The sequence below is a fragment of the Natator depressus genome, chromosome 1 (assembly GCF_965152275.1).
Source record: "Natator depressus isolate rNatDep1 chromosome 1, rNatDep2.hap1, whole genome shotgun sequence".
Lineage (NCBI taxonomy): Eukaryota > Metazoa > Chordata > Testudines > Cheloniidae > Natator > Natator depressus.
In genome coordinates, this window is record NC_134234.1 from 257,801,512 (window position 1) to 257,822,740 (window position 21,229).

Sequence of the window (21,229 nt, forward strand, 5' to 3'; positions counted from 1 at the left end):
TGTGTCTGCTCTCGGTGTGTGTGACTGACTGCCTCTCAGTGTGTGTATTACTTGTCCGAACATCTTTCCAAGCAGCCGGTGACTTCTTTCCCAAAGTTAGGTAACAGGCCCAGTTCTTTGCAGCCTGGTTGGCTGCGGCAGGCCCTATCAGCCAATCGTGCCAGGCGGCCCCGGCCCAGCCAGTCAGGAGGCCATTTCCACCAGCGGGCCCCGGAGCGGGGACGCGGCTCGGAGGCGGGCTGGGCAGGGCAGGGCAGGGTCGGCTTGGGACAGGCTGCTGCTCTCGCTCGCTCTCATCTGCCCAGCCGCGCGCTGCTCCGCCAATCCCGCGCCGGGCACGGCCGCAACCTCTCTCGTGACTCCCATTAGCGCCATCTGCGCCCTGCACCCAGCGGGCCTCTCCGGGACACAGCATGTCCGGCTGCGACAACCTCGGCGTCCCGCCTGCCATGGACTTCCCCGAAGTGCTGAAGTCCCTGCTGGAGTACTCCTTACCCTGGGCCGACACGCTCGCAGGTAGGCGGGGGCCCCCCTCCCTGCCTTGCCCCCCCCCCAGCGCTCCGCTGCCCGGCTGCGCTCCCCCGGGAGAGGGCGAGGCAGGGGTCCCGGTAAGACGGATCGCCAGCCCCGGGACAGGGGCGCGGCTGCCGAGCCTTTGGGGCTCTGCTCCCAGCGAGCCTGGCGGGCTTTGCGCCGCAATAGGCGCAACTCCTCGCCACCGGCCGATCCTCTGCCCTGTTCGGCCCGTTTCACAAGAACGGCCGAGCCTCCGGCTGTTGCTGCTGCCCCTCGCCCCCAGGGGCCCACGGTGGGAACTAGTCACCCAGGGGGCTGGGTGTTTGTGGGGCAAACTCTGTGTCTGCTGCTGCGGCGAGGGGTTACGAATGCAAAGCTGGGCAGGGAGCAAGAGCGATGTCCCACCTTCTGTACACTTAGAGCCTCTTCCTTTCTGGACTTTCCCTCTTGCTGTGTTCCTAGGACTGCACCGCACAAACCAGATGTAAAAAACCTAGGAGGTCCCCCGGTGCAAACTCTTGTCCTCTCCGGGGCAGTGCAGGATAGATCAAACCACCCTTGCTTGATACACTCTAAGGACTGTAAAAAGAAAAGGAGTACTTGTGGCACCTTAGAGACTAACCAATTTATTTGAGCATAAGCTTTCCTGAGCTACAGCTCACTTCTGTAGCTCACGAAAGCTTATGCTCAAATAAATTGGTTAGTCTCTAAGGTGCCACAAGTCCTCCTTTTCTTTTTGCGAATACAGACTAACATGGCTGTTACTCTGAAACATGTCCCTTGCAGGCTGCTTTGTGGTTGTTTTAACTCTTTCCTGGCTGAGCAGCATTCTGGGTGGGAGTGCACGTGGAAATGCCATGGCACACCTCAGTCATGTTTGGACATGTGCCTCCTTACCTCACAGACTGATGTTCACTGAACTAAATGTTCTCAGGAAACTGCTGCCAGGACAGATATGGTTCTGTGGCAGCAAAAGGGGCTAACATGGTACAGGAGAGGTGCACCAGAAAAGGCATTAATGAAAGAATCTCTTAGCCAAGGAGAGCGGCTAATGGGATATAAATGGGGGCAGGAGTGCTGGTAGTAAGTGGCTTATGGCACAGAATAATTAGACACAAGGACCTGTGGCATTAGGAAGACCTGTGATGACGAAGAGATTAATGTAGGTCCCCACCTCTCTGAACGGATTCATTTTGTCAAGTCCCTGTAGCACAGTCCGTCTGTTCCCTGTAAATTCACTCCCTCCCTTGCTGAGACTTGTACAATAACCAGACTGTTATATAATATGGAGCTGGATGGCTGGTCCTGGATGTGTTTCTCAGCTATCCTGTGCCATGGTGAAAAGCTGACTGAGAGAGGAGGGTGTAGTTGTGGCAGAGCTAGGAAAACAGTGTCACTAGTGCAAGTGCCTGGATGCTGCTCTGGCCAAGGCTGGATTAAGTAAATTCCTTAGATCCTTGGTATCTAGATTCAGCAGAGCGAGGCAACTGGTTGGAATCCATCCAACCTAGGAGAGCTGGGAAGAATTTTTTGAGGGGGCTAGAGAGGAAATTCTTTGATTATTGGATATGACTTTCTTTGGCTGCATGGGGACATGGTACCATGACAACTCCCTCCCTTTGCCTGGGGACCTCCCTCATGTTCCCTTAGTCTCCTTTAGTTCTTAGTTCCCTATTAGTACACCTCCCTGCCAGAGCCAGTCTTTCCAACCCCCTTTTTCAGGGACCAGGTCTGTCATCACACACACACACCCCTCCATTTTACATACTCTGCTATCCTGCAGCAGACCTCCTAGTGGTGTTGCTTGCACACATACCCCCCTACCTGGCCGTAGGCTCCTTAGTACAGATCCTCCCGTCACATCAGAGCTGCGCTTCTCCTCACCCCCTTTGGAGCTGAATTCCCCATCACAAGCTTCCCAGTGTAAAAGCTAAGCCCACTGAGGATTCCCATCTTGCATGCCCCAATTCTTAGTACCACAGCTAAAGAGAAACTGACAGTTACATTTGCAAAATCTAAATAAAGCAGGAGGGTGCAGCTGATGTTGCAGTTTCCAGTGATCTACTGCACCCATCCACTTTATTCCATTGGTGACTAGACTGAGTATCTAATCCCAGGAAGAGTCCAAGGAAACGTTCTCAAACCAGCCTCTCCCATCACTGCCTGAAGAAGAGCCAGACACTTGACACCCATGCAGAGTGCATTGTGAAGGATCCCACAAGAAGCTCCCTGGAAACTCCTGTTAAAGCCTATGCAAAAAATCATCTTTGCGTAAATTAAACACTCCCTGTGCACAGGCACATGCCTATGACTGTACAAAGCTAATCCTAATGTTCAGCATCTGCTGAACTCATCTGGAAGTAAGTCAGGGAACAAGGTCAGTCTTAGGCACAAACACTGCACCTCCACCAGACGGTCTTCCACTTTTGGGGCCGAGAGATGAGGAAGACACCGTTGAGCTAATTCACTGCCTAAGTACAGTAGTTTAGATTCCTTTACAGATCTTCGTTTCCTTGGACTCTTCCTGGGATTAGATACTCAGAGTCTAGTCACCAATGGAATAAAGTGGATGGGTGCAGTAGGTCACTGGAAACCAGCCTTGCCAGGGAAACTGCAGCCTTGAACAAAATGGTGGGAAGCAGATATGAGGACAGTAACCCTCTGACAAGCACTCAGTGACACCTCCTCTGCAAAATCTCATTTCCCCTGGGAGATTCCTTCTCCTTTTAAGTCTCCCCAGGCTGAGTTCTCGTCTTAGCTGGAGGAAGTTAGCACATGGTGGAAACTTCATTTACAGTCCAGTTGCCCCACATGGAGTATCATGGTCTGCAAATGGAGGATTTATTATGAGTAGTCTTGTGCATGCCTTTCATTGCCCCTTGCTGGATAAAATATATTAAATCTTCTTATCTGTATATTTCTGTCCTCTACCAGCTGAGCTAGAGGAGATTGCCTGTGCGTATGTGGGCACTAATTGCCTACTATTTCGAATCTGTAGAGGGCATATATCAGTTCTATTCTTCTTAGATTTTTTTACTGTGCTGCTCATCATGGTATGCTCAATGTCTTCCAGTGATGCATTGAGCAACATGACTTATCATGTGCTATCTCTTCTCCATTTATCCCCCTGGAGCATGGGTGGGAAATTGATTTTGATGTACTATGAGCTTGTATTAGTGAAGGTCAGGTCAAAGAAAGTTTGCCTTGCAACTGGGACGGAAAGTGATGAAATCTGAGGTAGTTCTTAGATTCTATGGGAGTGAGTTCCATGGTCATGGTCTGACCCATGAAAATGCATAAATGAGCTTCATCTTTGTGGTAGATAATGGCACTTGTGCCAGAGGAGTGCAGTTCCCTTCTGGCTGAATTATGGAAGTGGCTCGTTTAGATATGGGGTGGACCATCTTGAGCACATGTCACACTGTCCTCCACTGGTTGGAATATATTATTTATTCATACATCACTGTAGATGTGTGTGGCACTTTTACAGTCAAGTAAAAGACAGTGTTGCAGTTCAAAAAATTGCCCATTTGAAGTGTATATCACTGTCTATGAGCTTATTAGCTCTGCTAGCTGAGCTACTGGAGGTACTCCTTTAACACCTGGCTGGGTAGAGATCCGTGTGTTTTGAAATGGAAGATTACAGGATGTAGTCCCTCCACTTATGCATTTAGGTGGCAAGTGTCATATATGTATTTGAGTGATACAGGAAACATTCAGCAGGAACAGAGGTGGGAAATTACTAAAGACAAGAAAGAAAAACAAGAACTCGTAGAGCACACCATCCAAAGCCTGCTAATGTCAGATTGTAACTCTGGGTGGTTTCTCACCAACTTCACCAGTATAGTTATATTGGGTCTGTACCTCTAAATCCAGCACCATTTTCCTTTTTTTGTTTGAGGGCTGGAAACAACCTCAAAGTTTCTTCCTTCTCCTAGGAGTTTGACATCACATAGGACACATAGCAGCTATTGTCATGATGCAGGACAGGGGAGATCATATCCATGTCACAGGGGATAGGTGATCTCTGGATCCAAATTATATTCCTCAATGTTCTTACGGTCTTCATGTATCCTCCTAATTGCTATGCTGCCTGATGCAGGCAGTAATGCTAGTATCCCATCTGGAGGTTGTGTTAGGTTTGATCTCCCCCAATGTTGGCCATAGAGAATAAATTTGCATGACATTTGAATTTAAGCAGACTGGTAGTACCATACAGTGCTTTGCCTCTTTACATTGCCTTTCACCTAGTTTCCTTATGTCGGTCAATACGCTATGGTTCCCATTAATCTAAATCATTATCACTAGACTGTGACTTATCTTCCGTGCTCTCCCCTAATAACAAAAAAAGCTAAAGAGATGGAACTCTAAACACATCTTTACTCAGCAATATTCCCTGGATGAAAAATAAGGAATAGATTTCCTAAGGAACTCAAGGCCAGACTTTCAAGTGCTCGTTGCCTACTATTAGGGCAAGATTTTCAAAAGAATGCTGCATCCAGCAGGTCCTATTGTGGTACTGGCAGCCAGATGTCAAGAGCTCAGCTCCTAGCTCACTGAGCTCTCTTGAAACTCTACCCCTGCTTGTGTACTTTTGAAAATCTACTCCAAGAAGTAAGGCAGGTGCTGGTCAGGCACAAATGTTAGATGATGACTTTTGTGCAAGGAGAATGATCATACACATCACTGCTTCAGACCCCGGACGGAGGGGGCTGAGTCTGATTTCACATTTTTTTTCACTGTGATGACATGATCTCTTTGACAACAGACAGACATCTTCTATGTTTGTACAGTGCTTGGAACAACAGGGAAGGATTCTTGGTTGGCCTCTCATCACTAACATAATAAAGATAAAATAAAAGCACCAAATGCTGGGGAGAAGCAGAGGGTGGGAAAGGAAAAGAGAAGAAGTTGGAGTTCTTTATCTCAGAGTATGTTCCCCTCCCCGGTTGTGCACAAACAACTCCTTTTTTTAAATATTTCTGGGCCCATAGCTCCGCTGCGGCCATGACAATAATTGCCTCTAGAGGATACGAATATTAAAGAAACGAACGTATTTCTAGTGTGTGTTGCTGACATTTAGCAGCTGCACGCAAGTGGAGCCCGTGTCACGTGATCAGCCTTGTCCTCACTGGAAAGGTGACTCGCGAACAGCCAGCTGGGGCCAGCCCGGAGTGGAGCTGAAGTAATGCGACCCCTAGTGTAGACAGAGGCTGTTTGCCTGAAACCAGAGTAAGCTGGGGCGATGCACGTCGCAGCCTGGAGCAGCTTATCCTGTCCACACACGAGGCACTCGCGCTGAGGGGGTCTCGCGGGGACATACGTGGTGCATAATCCCCCGCGCGGCCGAGCGCTGGCTGCAGCCCGAGCTGGGATCGCTCCGAAATCCGGCCCCCCATCTCCGCTGGGTGCGGAGCCGCGGCCCCGCCCGCTGCAGGGAAGCGGGGCCGCGTCTCTGGGAAGGGATTATTAGGGAAAGGGGGGAAGCCGCTGCGCGCGCCCGCAGCCCCGCCCCCTCCCGAGGGGGCACGGCGGCTAATGGGCTCGCGACTCCCGGCCCCAGTGGCTGCGCCCGCGCGCTCCCCTGCGGTCGCCGCGGCACTCGTGCGCGCGCGGTCTGTGGAAGAAACAGCGGCAGCGGCGACGCAAACGCTTGGGGCGCCGGATGGGCGGGACTAACATGCTAATGAGTCACACGCCTTCCTTGCACTTTCCTGGCCTGCGCCGGCCGAACGTGCCCCCCCCCCCACGGCCAATGGGAGCGCTGCCTTGGAGCGGCGCAGCCAATCACAGAAGGCGGCCTGGCTTGTGGGCGGGAAGTGAGGGAAGCTCGCGCTCATGAATAAAGAAGTAAGGCGAGGCTGGTTCGCGGCGTCAGCTGCTGGCGCGTGCGCCTTGGCGGTTTGTTTCCCGGAGCTGCTGGCGCAGCCCTAATTCGTAGCCTTCCGCTGCGGGGGCCTCGGGGTTGGCACCGCTCGCCGGGCAGCGGGGAGCATGCCCGGCCGCGCCGCGCGCCAGGAGGCAGCAGCGGGGAGCGCGGGGGCGGCCGCCTCCGCGCAGCAGGAGCGGAGCCTGGCGGGCACCTTCCCGCTGGTGCTGAAGAAGCTGATGGAGAATCCTCCGCGGCACGCGCGCCTCGGTGAGGGCGGGAGCGCGCGCGCACGCACGGCGCGACCCCGCGAGCGGTGGGACGCGCGCGTCTCGAGGGGGCGGGACGAGCCCCATCTCCCTGGTTGCCAAGGAGACGCCCTGGCTGGGCCGGGGCCCGCGAGTGGCGCGTGCTGCTCCCCTGCCCCGCCGGCTGCAGGGCCGGGCCCAGCCCGAGGCTCGAGTGGCTGCGGGCCGGGGAGCTCCGGGCCCTCCCGGTGTGCCCAGGCGGCAGCAATGGAGGGGGGGCGGGAGAGATTCCCCCCGTCCAGTGTCTTCCCCCCTTCCTTAGCCACGCGGCCAGGGCTGCCCTGAGGAGACTTGTGGCCTGGGTGACTGCCCTGCTCGGAGTGTGGCTGCAGCCTCGGGGCTCTTTGCCAATGCAAAGTACCGCAACATAAACCAAAAACCAACCTCCCCCGCAGCAGCGCGGCCTGCCCCCCAGGGCTGGGCTTTGCTCCAGGCGTGGCCATTTGGTGCATGCAAGTGTCCAGTTGCCTTACAACTCCAGCCAGAATCAACGTGATTTAAAACTAAGTCAGTGTCGTTTGGTGCATTTGGGGGAGGGATAGCTCAGTGGTTTGATCGTTGGCCTTCTACACCCAGGGTTGCAAGTTCAATCCTTGAGGGAGCCATTTAGGGATTGGGGCAAAAATTGGGGATTGGTCCTGCTTTGAGCAGGGGGTTGGACTAGGTGACTTCCTGAGGTCCCTTCCAACCCTGGTATTCTATGATTAATACTTATGCTAGTACCCCGCCATCTCAGGCAGGATGGGCTCGATTATGCTAGGTACTGAACAAATGCATGGAAAGAGTTCTATCTGAAGAGCCTATGATCTAATATCAGCCTGTGTGTTCCTGCCAGCTGTTGAGGAGTCCTGAGCCTCTGGCTGGCGAAGCAATTACTTTCTCATCCAGGTTTGTTCATTTGCTCTGAATTACATTTTCTTCTGTGCTTTTAAACATAATGTGCAAAATACAGCAGGTTGAAGTAACGATACTCTATCACAGTGCTGTCCGTTTCAACGGAAACCTCATTCTTGCCTTGAGCCTTCAAAAGACATATTCCACCTTGCTTCTGTTCCTGCTAAGGAAGTAGTTTGAAGTAATGTCTGCCAGATTAATCGGGGTAGGGTTTTCTAAGGGTTGGTAGGCAGGATCTTCTAAAATCACAGCAGGGCTAAAAAGGGCTATCCTTGTCTCTGTGTGTGGTTGACCCTACTGACTGATCTATTCCATCTGCTTTGGAACAGCCCAGTGTTCTCAGGTTTGTGCATTGTGCCCTTTGCCAGGCTACCTTATGTGAACATTGAAGAGCTGACCTCTGATGCAACAGGATTTACATCTCTCTGGAATTTGTCATTCTGGTCACTGTTGTTTTATTCAGAATCCGAATGACGGTACTGTCTATTTCCATATTGCAGCATAAGGAAATTTAGTTTACAATTGCTGAGCATTCTTGCAAGTATATATTTATACTTTGATCACACCTGCTGCATGAATTTGTACCGCTGTATACACTTCCCACACAATAGCCTGTATGTAGACTTCCAACCCCCAAATTAACATCCCATCAAGCAGTAATTACTTGAGGTTCCTGGCTTCCAGAGAGAAATCTTCACTATATTGCCTAAAGTGAGAGGAGCTCTCATCCAGGTACTCTTGTGTGGGAGTGAGCACCTCACAAAAATTGAAAAGATCTCATTGCTCTGCATCCATTGCTCCTCATCCCAGGTCTCCACCATCATGTTTTCACCAGTCTGTGGATGTGTTTCTGCCCCCAAAACGGTACTCAGTCTAGTAAGATCTAGAGATAGGGACCTTGAGTGAGTGTGGGTTTCATTAACAAAGTAGTGCCATTATTTAAGGCTGTCTTCTAATTCTTATGGGCCTCATTCTTTGCTGAGATTCTACTCCGCTTATCTAGGACCTTCAGCAGCCAGTTGACGATGCTTCCAGGAATTCAGTCAGAAATGGGCTTTGCTTAGCATAGAGACAAACTGTGCTTCTCCTGTGTATACCCTATAGTGTCGTTTAAACAGAAAATTGCATCAGTTTCTGGGGAAAATTCTAAGATGTTCTCCTACAAGCTCCCCTTTTGGGGAGCTGTGTGATAGGTACTTTGACGTATAATTAAGTGTTGGAGGGAGTACTGTGTGGGGACACTGAATTTTTTCAGGAACAAATGCTTTTATAAATGCTTAGCTGAACCATTACAGTTAGCATTTAATATAGATGGACTTTTTCTTATTTCCAAATCAAATATGAAAATCCTCCCCCCCCCACTTGTACCTGATCTTTCCCTATTTGCACTTCTCTCCCAATAATAATAATAATAGTAATAAACTCTTGTTACCTCAAAGGCTTCTTAATAGTTTCCATTGTAACCTGACCCTTCCACATCTACTTTTCCTGTCTTCCAGGAAAAGCCTGGGAGAAACAAAATATCTGCCATAAATCCTAAAGATAATCAAATCTAATCTGCGGTGAATCATGGTGCTTAGGACTATGTGTATTATGCCACCTCTGGGTGGGTTGTTTGCAGCACGGATTGTACAGAGGACCTCTATGCTAAAAGACCCTGCTCTCTTAACTCAAAGACTTTAATGTAGCTGTAAATCTCTGTGGCCTACCTATTAGATGGAGACCAACAAACTGTTAAGTTTCAGAGTGGTAGCCGTGTTAGTCTGTATCAGCAAAAAGAACAAGGAGTACTTGTGGCACCTTAAAGACTAACAAATTTATTTGAGTATAAGCTTTCATGGGCTAAAACCCACTTCATCGAACGTTACACATGGAGATTGGTCTGAGTGAACTGGTGTAGAACATGTCGAGTTAATTTCCTTGCTCTGATGGAGTCTGTATTGAACTCTTACCATTATTTAAATCTAGTCTTTAATCTTCTAACCCATATTTTACACTGTGACCTTTATGTTTTTGTCTTTTAGATAAAGAAAAGAAGGAAAAACTTGAGGAGGATGAAGCTGCAGCTGCCAGCACTATGGCAGTCTCTGCCTCCCTCATGCCTCCCATCTGGGACAAAACCATCCCTTATGATGGGGAATCTTTCCACCTGGAGTACATGGATCTGGATGAGTTCCTCCTGGAGAATGGAATCCCTTCCAGCCCTGCTCACCTCGGCTTGAACCAGAACCCGCTTCTGCCTGTGGCTGAGCTGGAAGGAAAAGAGCCCACCAGCGCATCTGCTGCCTCTCCTCCCTCATCATCTTCCACTGTAGTTTTCCAACCATCTGAAGCTGCCTCCGGCACAGGTAGGTGAAATACTTTGAAGCCTTGTGAATGGTTTCTGCTGTTGTGATATGTAAAGAGGCCTCCTTAACCTGGGGAGAAGCACTACCATCCTGAGGAGATTAGCTTCAGAAGCGTAAACAGCATAAACAGTGTTTAGCCTATAGAGTCTCATTCATCTGTAAGTTCCTGCTAATCTTTATGAAGAGGTCTTTCCCAGCCCCAAAATAACTTAGGGCTTGTCTACACTTACCCGAACATCCACGCTGCAGCAATTGATGCATCGGCAGTCGATCATTCTCCTGTTGACTCCTGTACTCCACCTGATCGAGAAGAGTAAGGGGAGTCAATGGGAGAGCGGCTCCCTTCGACATCACGTAGTATGGTCCCTGTGGTAAGTAGATCTAAGCTACATTGATTTGAGTTACGTTATTCACGTAACTCAAATTGCGTAGCTTAGATCGACTTTTCCCTTTAGTGTAGACAAGGCCTTAATGCCACTGCTGCTTAGCCACTTCACATTCAGTGTATCTGATTGCAGATCTTGTGGCTGTTGATGCTAGAGCTGGGTGAATGAGCCTGGATAAAATAAGAACCAGCCCAAACATTCCCCAACAACTGAAGCTGGACTTTTTTTAAGGTTTTAATATCTGTCTTTTAAAAAAAACAAAAAACACATTGCTTCTGTGCTGTTTTGTTTCTTGCTGGAATTGGCAAATCTGAAATACCAACTTTCTGATTGGTACTTCTGACCTAGCAAGCGTCTGGAATTCCTTGAATTCTTGTGAAAGAATCTGTTACTATAAGATCTGCAGTCTTGATAGGTTCAGATAAGCTTTTGAACACCTTGGTGGTTCAGTCCATTGAGGTAAGCCATTAGTAGTTAGTGTACATCCAATGAACTGTGCTTTATGGAAATGTTATAATAAAGCCTTTCATTTGGCTTGTGAAATGTGACAGCTAAGTTTTTTGGACAGAGGCTGTTTATACTTTAGTTTGAAGCTCCAAGGAATGCTTGGAAGTCTCTTGAGTACCTGAGGTGAGAAAGGAGAGACAAAGAAATAAAACACATTTCTGGTGCCTCCACCTTAGCTACCCGTGACCTGATCCTAGATAGCAGTGTGCGTATCTGGAGAGGACCTTCACTTTTCTGTTTAGTGCTGGACTTGGGAACTCCACACAATAACACTGCACAGACTTAATGGCTATTTTGTGAGGAAAAGAACCTGCAAGATGGCTTTATGGAAAGGGCCTGAACCCTGACCCCCTTTCCACGAACCTGGTAGACATATGCACAACATGGAGTACAAAGGTTTTCGACAGGAGAGAGGAAAGAAACCATGCATCAAGTGCTCACTTATTGACTCCATGTTTATATATGATGTGTTTTATGTTATCCTTTGGGTATAGTTTTTGATGTTGCTTCTCCTAAACTCTTGTGTAGTGTTGCTAATGTTTTACTGCCCAGATATGTGGCTGCATTTCACTGGTGGAAGAAGAGATTTATTTATCCCTACCTATATTTCACTTAGTGCTAAAATTTGCAGTTCATCAATGTGAAAGATGTATATAAACATAAAGTTACTGTAATGTGGCTTTTAACTCATGTCTTTAAAGATCATGCTACCAATCTGTTTCTGTTACAGTACACATCTCTTCCACACCAGGCCCTCTGTTATTACTCTTCCATTTACATATAACAAATAAGGAAGAACATGATGTGTGGATTTTTATCAAACCTCTATTTTTCATGCTGCAAATCAAATTTTTATGGTCTTCCGTGGGCTCAGTGAGAGAAATCTCTAGGCCAGCTCATGCTTCTGTGGGAATTTCTGAGCCATAAATGGCAGGGAGCTAGAACTCTGAATTTCTGATTTCACTCTGTTGGAGCAAATACTTCTTATATGTAGCGAGGTGCACAAGGCCGCAAGATTTTTGCTGAAGGGAGAAACTTTGATATCTTTCTGCCATTTTTATCTTGTGTGTCTCATTCTGGGCATGCATGCCCAGGGCTTGTATTTCTTCCATGGTGACGCAGGTTACCCAGCACTTCTGTGTAAGGTTGCGATGTTATCTCTTGCAGGGGATGGAACTATGTCTTGTACAGTACTGAGTTCACTATTAAATAGAAGTGATAAATGTGGCATACACGAGGACAGTGAGCAGAGATGCCCATATATGGGTACCTGGATTTATTTTCTTCATCATGCTGATCTCCTATTGTGATGTTTACTGCCTTTTACTAGACTCCTCCCCAGAGAGTGAGAGAGAGACTCCGAGCCCCGTTGATCCAGAGTGCATTGAGATTGATGTGAACTTTAATCCTGACCCTGCTGACTTAGTGCTCTCCAGCGTGCCCGGTGGTGAGCTCTTCAATCCTCGCAAGCACAAGTTTGCTGAAGAGGACCTGAAACCACAGCCCATGATTAAAAAGGCCAAGAAGGTTTTTGTCCCAGATGAGCAAAAGGTAACAGACTTCTTATATCAGACTGATAAGGCTTTACTCAGTGTGTGGGGGTCTTTTTTTGTATGTTGAAATACATTTGGGGCAAGGCCAGTGGGCCATACCTACTGGGTTGAGTGGAGAACGTTGCTCAGAAGAGGGTTGGAAGACTGATTCCTATTCATCTGTAAGGCCCTTACTGCTTTAACTTGGAACAGTGAGTGAATTGTTGGGCAGGAGTGACTTGTGGTGGTAGACGCAGAAAAGGATGGAAAAACTAAGTTGTGTCAGCTCATTCCTCCTTTGCTCTTCCTCACTAATGCAAATTTGCACCCCACAAATGGTCATGCTCATTTGCCAATGCTTTTGTCTAGTCCAATTCTATGTGCCCCAGACAATGGAACGTTAATCACTTTCACTGGGAGATTATTCCACAGGCTAATAGACTTAGCTATTAAGAAATTGTTCTTGATGTCTAGCTGAAATGTTCCCTTTGTCTCCTCACAAGAAGCCTATTTAGGATAGTTCAGGGTGGGGTGGGGAAGTAAAATTGAGGTGAAATTAAACAATCTTCCAGTACCATGTTGTCTAAACTTCAGTTAGTATCTGAGTCTAGCCAACCCAACAACTTCCTGCATGAGCTACAGGAGGAAATCTGATAGCGAGTAGGATGGCTTTTATGGGTAGGATGACCCTTGTGGTAGGGCAGGAAGGTAGCTGTTTGACGCTGGATATGAAATACTGAGCTGTCAGATTGGCTTTTTTTCTCCCCCCCACCCCCCGCCCCCCTTTCCTACAGGATGAAAAATATTGGACAAGGCGAAAGAAGAACAACGTGGCAGCGAAGCGTTCCCGTGACGCTCGGCGACTGAAAGAGAATCAGATCACAATCCGAGCAGCCTTCTTGGAGAAGGAGAACACTGCCCTCAGGACAGAGGTGGCAGAGCTGCGCAAGGAAGTGGGGAAATGCAAGAACATTGTCTCTAAATATGAGACCAGATACGGACCCTTGTAAGCACACCCTCTTTCCTTGCTAGGGCTCCTTGTTTAGTTCTTGGACTTCTCTGCCTTCTGTAGAGACTCCCAGAAATAACATGCATGGAGGCCTTGTCATTGTGCATCTATAGCAAAGATCCGCTTCTGATGGCACAACTTGGTCAGGTCCTTTCCTGACCCTCGTGGTGCCAGAATCTAAGTTGTGTCCGTCTTTACAGCTTTGTTTTAACACTGCTAGAGCAGTTGGTGATGCTAATCCAAGAGAATGGATTCATCCATCCAGGGAAATAAAAGTGAATCTGTTTAGATTGTTGGACAAGGCTTTTGCTTTCTGTTCTAATCTCCATTTTAAATGGAAAGAGAGCTGGCTGAAGTGCAAAAGTCTCCTGTTCGTTCTCGTTCTCTCTCTCCCCCCCTTTCTTTTTAAAATTTAGTTTTATAATTTGGGATACAAATGGGTGCTGCTGGACAGCATCATAAAAAAATTCCTTCCCCAGTTCCTAGACACTGGAACGTAGCTGAGCAGCCCCTGTTGTGCAGGGCTCTGTGCTCCTGTTCAGGAGGAACAGGGAAACCTCCTAGGCCTGGGAACTGTCTGTCTTCTGCAGAGGTGAAGATAACATTCAGATGAACGTGCATTTGTGTAAACCATAGTGCAGTGAACACATCTAAACAATACTTATACATTTTCCTTTGGTTAGCTCCCAGAAGCATAGGATGAGGTGCAGGGCAAAGAGCCCCGTACTTCTCCTTTACTAATGTGAGGTAACACTTTCTGAGTTCACAGCAATGGGTTTTAGGGAGTGCATCGCTCTTTTCTTCCTTTCCCCAATACAGTTAGGGGACTTCTTTTCTTGAACTACTAATTATGCAGCGAATGACTCTTCATTCAGAAGTGAAGGAGAAGGGCACCACCAAACTTTGAGTCATTTACCTGTGGCCTCATCAGATCAAATCTTAGGTCCATCTGGTTTGGGAATCACCAGCACTTTGTGTTTTGGGCGGGGAAGGGGGGACAAACCCAATCCACCATTCTAATGCATCTTCGCAGTCGTACAAGAGTTGCACCCCTCACAGTTGTACAAGAGTTGCATCTCTGTAAGTGATACTTGGTCCTTTACCTTTTGAGCAAGCAAGGGAGAAGCCACACCCACTCTAAACATGAAGAACTTCTCTCACAGCCTCTTTGGGTGGCAGTCTCTCTATGCCAGCTGGTTTTCTCTCAAGCACATGACTTGCCCTCTTGGTGCTGAGAATGGATTACTTCCGGGTACTGCTCGTACAGTAAATGGTGCTAAAGAAAAAATGCATTCTTGTGAATGTTGGAGGCTGCCTCCACCTGCAAGAATGGAGAGCTTTAGTAAAATGCCTGGTACAAAAGTAGACTGTCACTGTCATATGTATTTTATCCCAGGCTTATGGCAGTGAATATGTTATAACTGTTGGTTAGATGTCTGGGGATGGTGTTTGTATTTGGGAGCAAGAGGAGTGTGGGAGATAAAAGGTTTTAGGATAGATTTGAGTGAAGGAATTAGAAACTTATAAGAGCACGTAGAAGTTATGGGGTTTCTTTTCTGTAACAGATTTTGACTAGGTCAGCTTTGTGAGCTCAATGTGAGAATAAAACAGCTTGTCTAAATTCATATGTTCACTCCCCAATGGAGTGGGGAAGGAAGCTAATCCAGCATGATTAAAGTAAATCTATACAGGAGCTGTTTTCTCCCTGCATTATTACCTGCTTGTCTGGGCTGAGCTGTTTTGTTTTTGTTTTTGTTTTTTTTGTGCAGCGCCAGTCTGATTCCTCCTGAGCATCAAGGAGGGAGATAACTTTGCAGCAGGAAAATAGAATCCCACACCACTGGGTTTTTTCTTTCACAGAGTGGTGTGTAGTGGTGGTAGATGGAGTATACTGTAAATAAATTGTCACACTTACTGCTTTGCTTTATTTAAAGTGACTTATCTGATTCCGAGTGATGCAACTTTAAAGACTTCTAAAAACAAAGAAACTAAAAAGCACACATGAAACCATCTGTCTTCAGAGTGAACAGTGAGATGTGTGAGAGGTATCCAACAAAAACAACTGACGGGGACACTGCCTGCAAGTATCCCATCTGAACTGCACGGGGGCTGACATGATGAAAAGTGCAAGGTCTTCTTAATGCTGTGTATGGCTTTCTTATCTCTCTTTTTTTTTTTTTTTGTACTAATGTTTTTCTTCTCTCTGTAATCAAACTACAGTAATGTTACTTACTGACACTTGTCAATGACACTCACAGCTCATGTCTTTCAGTCCAATCTGTTGATGACTTGTGTGAATGGTGACTCTGTTTTGATACTTGAATGAAATGGGAGGAAGGGGGATTCTAACTTAAAATGGCTTAAACTATATTGTCACCGATTTTGGGGGTTGGGGGGAGCAGTAGAATAGGTTTTAGCTACTGCTGCAGCTGGGTTCTGACAAGCGTAGCATCTTGTGAGGTACTGCTGGGGGTGCTGAACCAGAGGCATCCATGGAAAATAGTCTAGGAGTGCAAGAAAATGCAACAGATTTGTTGAAGTAAACTAAAAAGCACCATAGAGTGTGCTGTACAAAGAGTAACCAATAAATCCTGTTATATAGCCCAGATGACACACAACTTCTTAACTACTTCCTCTCCTGATATGTACACTATGGGGAGCCCACCTCCTTCCCCTTTTACTTTTAAGGGGATACTTTTGTATCTCAATAAAACAAATTATATCCATTTCCCTGGCTGCTACACCAAAATAGAGGAGAGGTGTATACCTCTCTGAGCTGCTGAACCGTGTATCTGGCTGCAGGCCAGACCAGTCAGTCTGTATTGAAGCCCCAGAGGAACAGTGACTAGCAGCTACTATGCTGTGCATCCTTCTCTTTTTCCTACTTCACTCTAATTCCCCAAGCACCTCAGAGAGTATGGTGTGCATCTGTCTCATGGACCCAAAATATCCAGCAATTCCATTGTGTCATAATGGAACAGCTTTAAAAACAGACTCTGGGCATGTATGGAGATAGATGAGGCACTTAGAGAGCATTGCAGGGGTGTTGGCCCTGTGTAGAAAAGGGAGGATGTCCATGGAAGGAAAGATGCCATCAGTACAGCAAAAGACTCCTAACCAGACATAACCAAATGTATAGATGAAAGAGAATATGGAATGGCTTATTTCCAGTAAAATATTGTAGGGCTGCACTTGTATCCAAGGTTATGTCAATAACATAGAAATGGAGAGGAGGTTTTCTATGTGTCTGTATGACACACAGAAAACTCTCTAAACTCTCTGCCAGGAGGCTGATTAATGGCAGACACCTGGCTGATAAAGACCTTTTGAAAGCCAGCAAAACGGAAAGGGCCTAAATGGGAGACTCAGGATCCATTACAACTGAAACTTATGACGTATGGTTTAATACTGTACAAATACCATGTCTTCATCTTCCCCAGAGGGATTCCTGCCCCCAGAACTTCTTAGTAGGAAGGTGAAGAGGAAAGGTAGTAATGGGGAGAAGCAGACTGTTGCAAACTTTCTTTAAACAAAGTTGTAACCAATTAATTTTTCAGTGGAACCTGGAAAAGATGAATGGGCTTGATCCATCAAGTGCACTGCTTGATCTAGTCTTGCAAGTGGACCATGTTTTCAGTGTTAAAGAACACGCTTTAACTCTTTTCCTAACCAGTAAGAAATGTTATCAATGTGTAATATGTATGTAATAAGATTCCAGGATTGTCTCTGAAGCCTATTCATAGAATCATAGAATATCAGGGTTGGAAGGAACCTCAGGAGGTCATCTTGTCCAACCCCCTGCTCAAAGCAGGACCAATCCCCAACTAAATCATCCCAGCCAGGGCTTTGTCAAGCCTGACCTTAAAAACTTCTAAGGAAGGAGATTCCACCACCTCCCTAGGTAACGCATTCCAGTGTTTCACCACCCTCCTAGTGAAAACGTTTTTCCTAATATCCAACCTAAACCACCCCCTGCAGAACTGCTGCCTAGCCATTCGGTCCCTAGTCAGTAGCAGTGCATGGGATTCTTCCGTCCTAAGTGCAGGACTCTGCACTTGTCCTTGTTGAACCTCATCAGATTTCTTTTGGCCCAATCCTCTAATTTGTCTAGGGCCCTCTGTATCCTATCCCTACCCTCCAGCGTATCTACCTCTCCTCCCAGTTTAGTGTCATCTGCAAACTTGCTGAGGGTGCAATCCACACCATCCTCCAGATCATTTATGAAGATATTGAACAAAACCGGCCCCAGGACCGACCCTTGGGACACTCCACTTGATACCGGCTGCCAACTAGACATGGAGATCATTACCCGTTGAGCCCGACAATCTAGCCAGCTTTCTGTCCACCTTATCGTCCATTCATCCAGCCTATACTTCTTTAACTTGCTGTAGAGTCAGTGTGAAGCGATGGAAAACAGCTACACGGGTGGTTGAGAGCTCTTCTTGTTCTGAATATCAGCAGGTGCAGCCATTGCTGTGATCTGTTACTGTCATAAGTTAACAGCCATTTTTGGCTTTTTTGGACACGTGACTTTACAAATTACATCCATGGAACAACACAACTAGTACTTGTATAAGTTGGAACTCTTAAGATTCGCTAGGATAGTACATGAAAGTTTCTAAACATCTGCAAATGGGTTACTATTCTGTGAGACATCCAGTAAGTTCTCTGAGGTAATGGTGGTGATCTCTTATTCCCATATGAACACAGCTCTTACCAGCCACCTCCTTTGTGCGGGGCCAACACCTCTCTCTGTCTTTTTCTGGCTTTCTGTTGCGAGATTATGTCAGACTTCTTCCAATTCTTACAGTCTCTTGGAGGTTAGGTATGCTGCTTCAGAGCTTTCCACTCCTTTTAGAGTAAATTACCATGAACTCTCTGAGATTGTGATAGACAATAATATAACTAGGATTGCCATCTTACCTGTGCAGCCTCTTCCCCTTGGTAACAGTACCGTAGTGTCTGCAGTGGAATACTGACACGTTGTTTCAAACAAATTTAGTATTGAAAGGGGTTGAATTGACAGGCCAAGAGCCTGAAGTTTTCTAACAGCACAAGTTCAGCATGAGCAATAATTAAGCAAGGTTCTCACATACACTGCTTCATGGCAATGTGTCCTATGCCTCACTAATAGGGACCATCTCAAAGGGAAAAAAGGAAATTGCATCTTTGGCCTTACTTCAGAGACTATCATGAAGGGAGCAGTTTGATGGGGATGCCTGTTCAGTAGCCCCTGTGAAATGACTAGTGGTTTAAATCTAGCTTCCACTGAACAGCCATCAGACTACAAACTTTCAAAATGTCCCCGCTATTACTAGGGTTACCTGTGGGGAACGTCTGCTTTAAAAATGTCTATTCTATTACATAACCAGAAAAAACAGTTCAATAAATGATGCAAGAGAGAATTCAATGGGCATTAGTTTCATACAAAGTCTCCCAATAGGTCTAACAGCGTAAGATATCTAATAGCAGTGCACATCTGCAATAAATACTCCTTAAGTACATTTTTTACTTACAGCCAAATCCTGTTCCCATTGAAGTTGTTGGCAAAGCTCTCATGAACTTCCATAGACAAAGGTCTTTATTCTCTGCTCTGGTGATTTTGAGTTTTCATCAAACATTGGAGCGGTGGATGACTTTGCTTTCCTCTGGAGCACACTGAGCCTGGTCTACACTTAAAAATTAGAGTGACCTAGTTACATCACTCAGGGCTGTGAAAAGTGTATGCTCCTGAGCACCATAGTTAGGTTGACCTAACTTCCCATATAGATGCAGAAGAATTCTGTCAACTTAGCTACAACCCCTTCAGAGCGTTGGATCAGTGACATTGACGGAAAAACCCCTTCCGTTGCTGTAGGAAGTGTGTACAGTGCTATGGCAGCACAGCTTCTGCCTCTGTAGGGTAGACAAGCCCTGAGTTGGGACCAGAAGAGACCTCTGTGATTGCAGGTGCAATATTGGTGGACTGATCTTCCCATCACTTTTGTTTATCTTACAAACTAGAAAACTTTTTTTATTCAGACAGTCTGCTTAATTAATCTTTGATTTGCTGTTTGGTCTGGGTAAAGAAGAAATATGCAGTGTATGCTGAGAGAAGAAATGTGTTAATTCCAGGTGTCATATAGTTCTTTACTTTTTTTTTTTTAAATAAGGTCTTCACTGCTGATAATTATCCATTTCATTTCTTTGCTGTGCTATTTGGAAGTCCCTTGTGTTCTAGCTGGAAATACTATTTTCCGCATCATCTGCTGAGCTGCTACTAACTGTACCAGGTACATCTTAAGGTAGCAGGTGCAGTGGAGGTCCAGCAGCTTATACTTTTAGGAATACTGTAAAAGTACAATTGTTGTGACAAAAATGTTTTGTGTAGTCAGCAGGAGAGCAGTGCTGCTGTGCAACTTCAGATCCACAGAGCTCCTAAACTTTACAGAATTGAAGCTCCTGGTTATCAAAAGTTCTGATTTTACAAAGTGTTTAGTTATCTCAAAGCTTTGTAAAATCAGGGTGTGCCGGTATTGTTTTCTCCTGGCTGTAGTGGGTGAACCCAAGACAAAGGGGAGGTGCAGAGGTGACCTGACCCATTAACTTCATATGGTACAGTAACCTAGATCTAAATCTTTACTGAGGAAAGAACATTTATTTTAGTATCCTTTTTTTTTTTTTTTTAAGGGCTTTTCCCCTCACACAAATACAAAATCTTCACCAGATTTGTTGGTCTTCAGTAATTTGTCTGTTGTACATCTACCAAAACCACCACTACAGGTTGGGGGAAGGGACAAAGTCAATATTTCTAGCCGGATGGTTCATTATATTTTATTGTGTGGCTTTTTTGGAATACAAACTTTTAAAGTTCAGGCAGTCACAATAGAGTGGAGAGTTGTGAGGGAAGTAAAAAAGTAAGCGGAGCATAAAGAAGAGGAAAAACCGAAAGATAAGGTTAAGGCAAAATACTAGCCTGAGCCAGAATGCTGAAACTGAAGGCGACCTGCTTCTAACTTCGGGGCAGTTCAGATCCAGATCTCATCCCCACAGCTTGGGCTCATACCCAAGATGTTCACTTTTTAAAGTGATGGGTGCCTCCTTTTCTTGCTCATATTTCTTATGGGCCATGATAGAGAGTGAAGGTGAAAAGAACTTTGGAGAGTGGGGGAAGTTGCTATTATTTTTAACTACTGTAGTTATATTAATTTACTCACTGTATGTCCATTAAATTAAGGCACTTGATTCTGACGTGCAGATCTCAGTAATGCTGCACTTTGCTCATGTGGTTACCTGAACTGCTTGACAGCACTGCATCCATATGTGAGATGAGGTGAGGATTTGTTCACTTACCTAAATGGAATAGCAGGTAGCTGGTATCTATCTTTTTAGAGAAGCGATGAGGTGTCTGTTTGCTGCTGGTCAGGGTAATGGAAGGATTCATCTTCTACACTCTTATGTGATGATGTGATTTATTGGAATATTGTATTTTGTATAATTTAGAATATGTAAATACACTTTTAAAATTAATCTGTCCTATAAAGTAATAAATAACGCTTCTATTGTAACACCTGAAAATTGTTAAAAGTGCTTCATGTCATATGACTTGGGATTTTTTTTTCTAGAGAATTGCAGAAATCAAAGTGAGATTGATGTTGTGGAGTTTTCATTTAATTGTGATGCTTCCTGTTCACAAAAATATTTAAAAATAATAAACCACCCAAATAGAGAAACTTCATTTTATTTTTTTACAGTAGTCACTGAGGTGACATTCATCACTGTTCTCAGACAATCCCATTTTCTGGATTGTCCGTTTTGCTGTTGGCCAATAACAGTTAGAAAGCACTCCGATTGGTCAGTTTCATAAAAAGCACTGAGCAA

General features: G+C 46.0%; 1 protein-coding gene across 6 annotated transcripts; it reads left to right on the forward strand.

Moving 5' to 3' along the window:
- The first annotated feature begins 232 nt into the window (after window positions 1-232).
- TEF (TEF transcription factor, PAR bZIP family member) lies at window positions 233-20,049 on the forward strand. Of its 6 annotated transcripts, none has more exons than XM_074941689.1 (5): window positions 233-516; window positions 9,612-9,935; window positions 12,159-12,379; window positions 13,155-13,366; window positions 15,139-20,049. In XM_074941689.1, the coding sequence occupies exons 1-5, from the start codon at window positions 414-416 to the stop codon at window positions 15,176-15,178; spliced, it is 900 nt and encodes a 299-aa protein (XP_074797790.1). In that variant the 5' UTR covers window positions 233-413; the 3' UTR covers window positions 15,179-20,049. The 6 variants fall into 6 exon arrangements, with proteins under 6 accessions (XP_074797790.1, XP_074797791.1, XP_074797792.1 ...); XM_074941690.1 differs by having other exon boundaries at window positions 15,304-20,049; XM_074941686.1 differs by lacking the exon at window positions 233-516 and adding an exon at window positions 6,511-6,655.
- The last annotated feature ends 1,180 nt before the right edge of the window (window positions 20,050-21,229 follow it).

What these genes read in the sequence shown, in the direction of transcription:
- TEF (XM_074941686.1), top strand. Translation starts at nt 6,511, where the DNA reads ATGCCCGGCCGCGCCGCGCGCCAGGAGGCAGCAGCGGGGAGCGCGGGG. An exon ending in TGAAGCTGCCTCCGGCACAG is followed by an intron (nt 9,936 to 12,158) that starts GTAGGTGAAATA and finishes GCCTTTTACTAG; the next exon opens with ACTCCTCCCCAGAGAGTGAG. An exon ending in TTGTCCCAGATGAGCAAAAG is followed by an intron (nt 12,380 to 13,154) that starts GTAACAGACTTC and finishes CCTTTCCTACAG; the next exon opens with GATGAAAAATATTGGACAAG.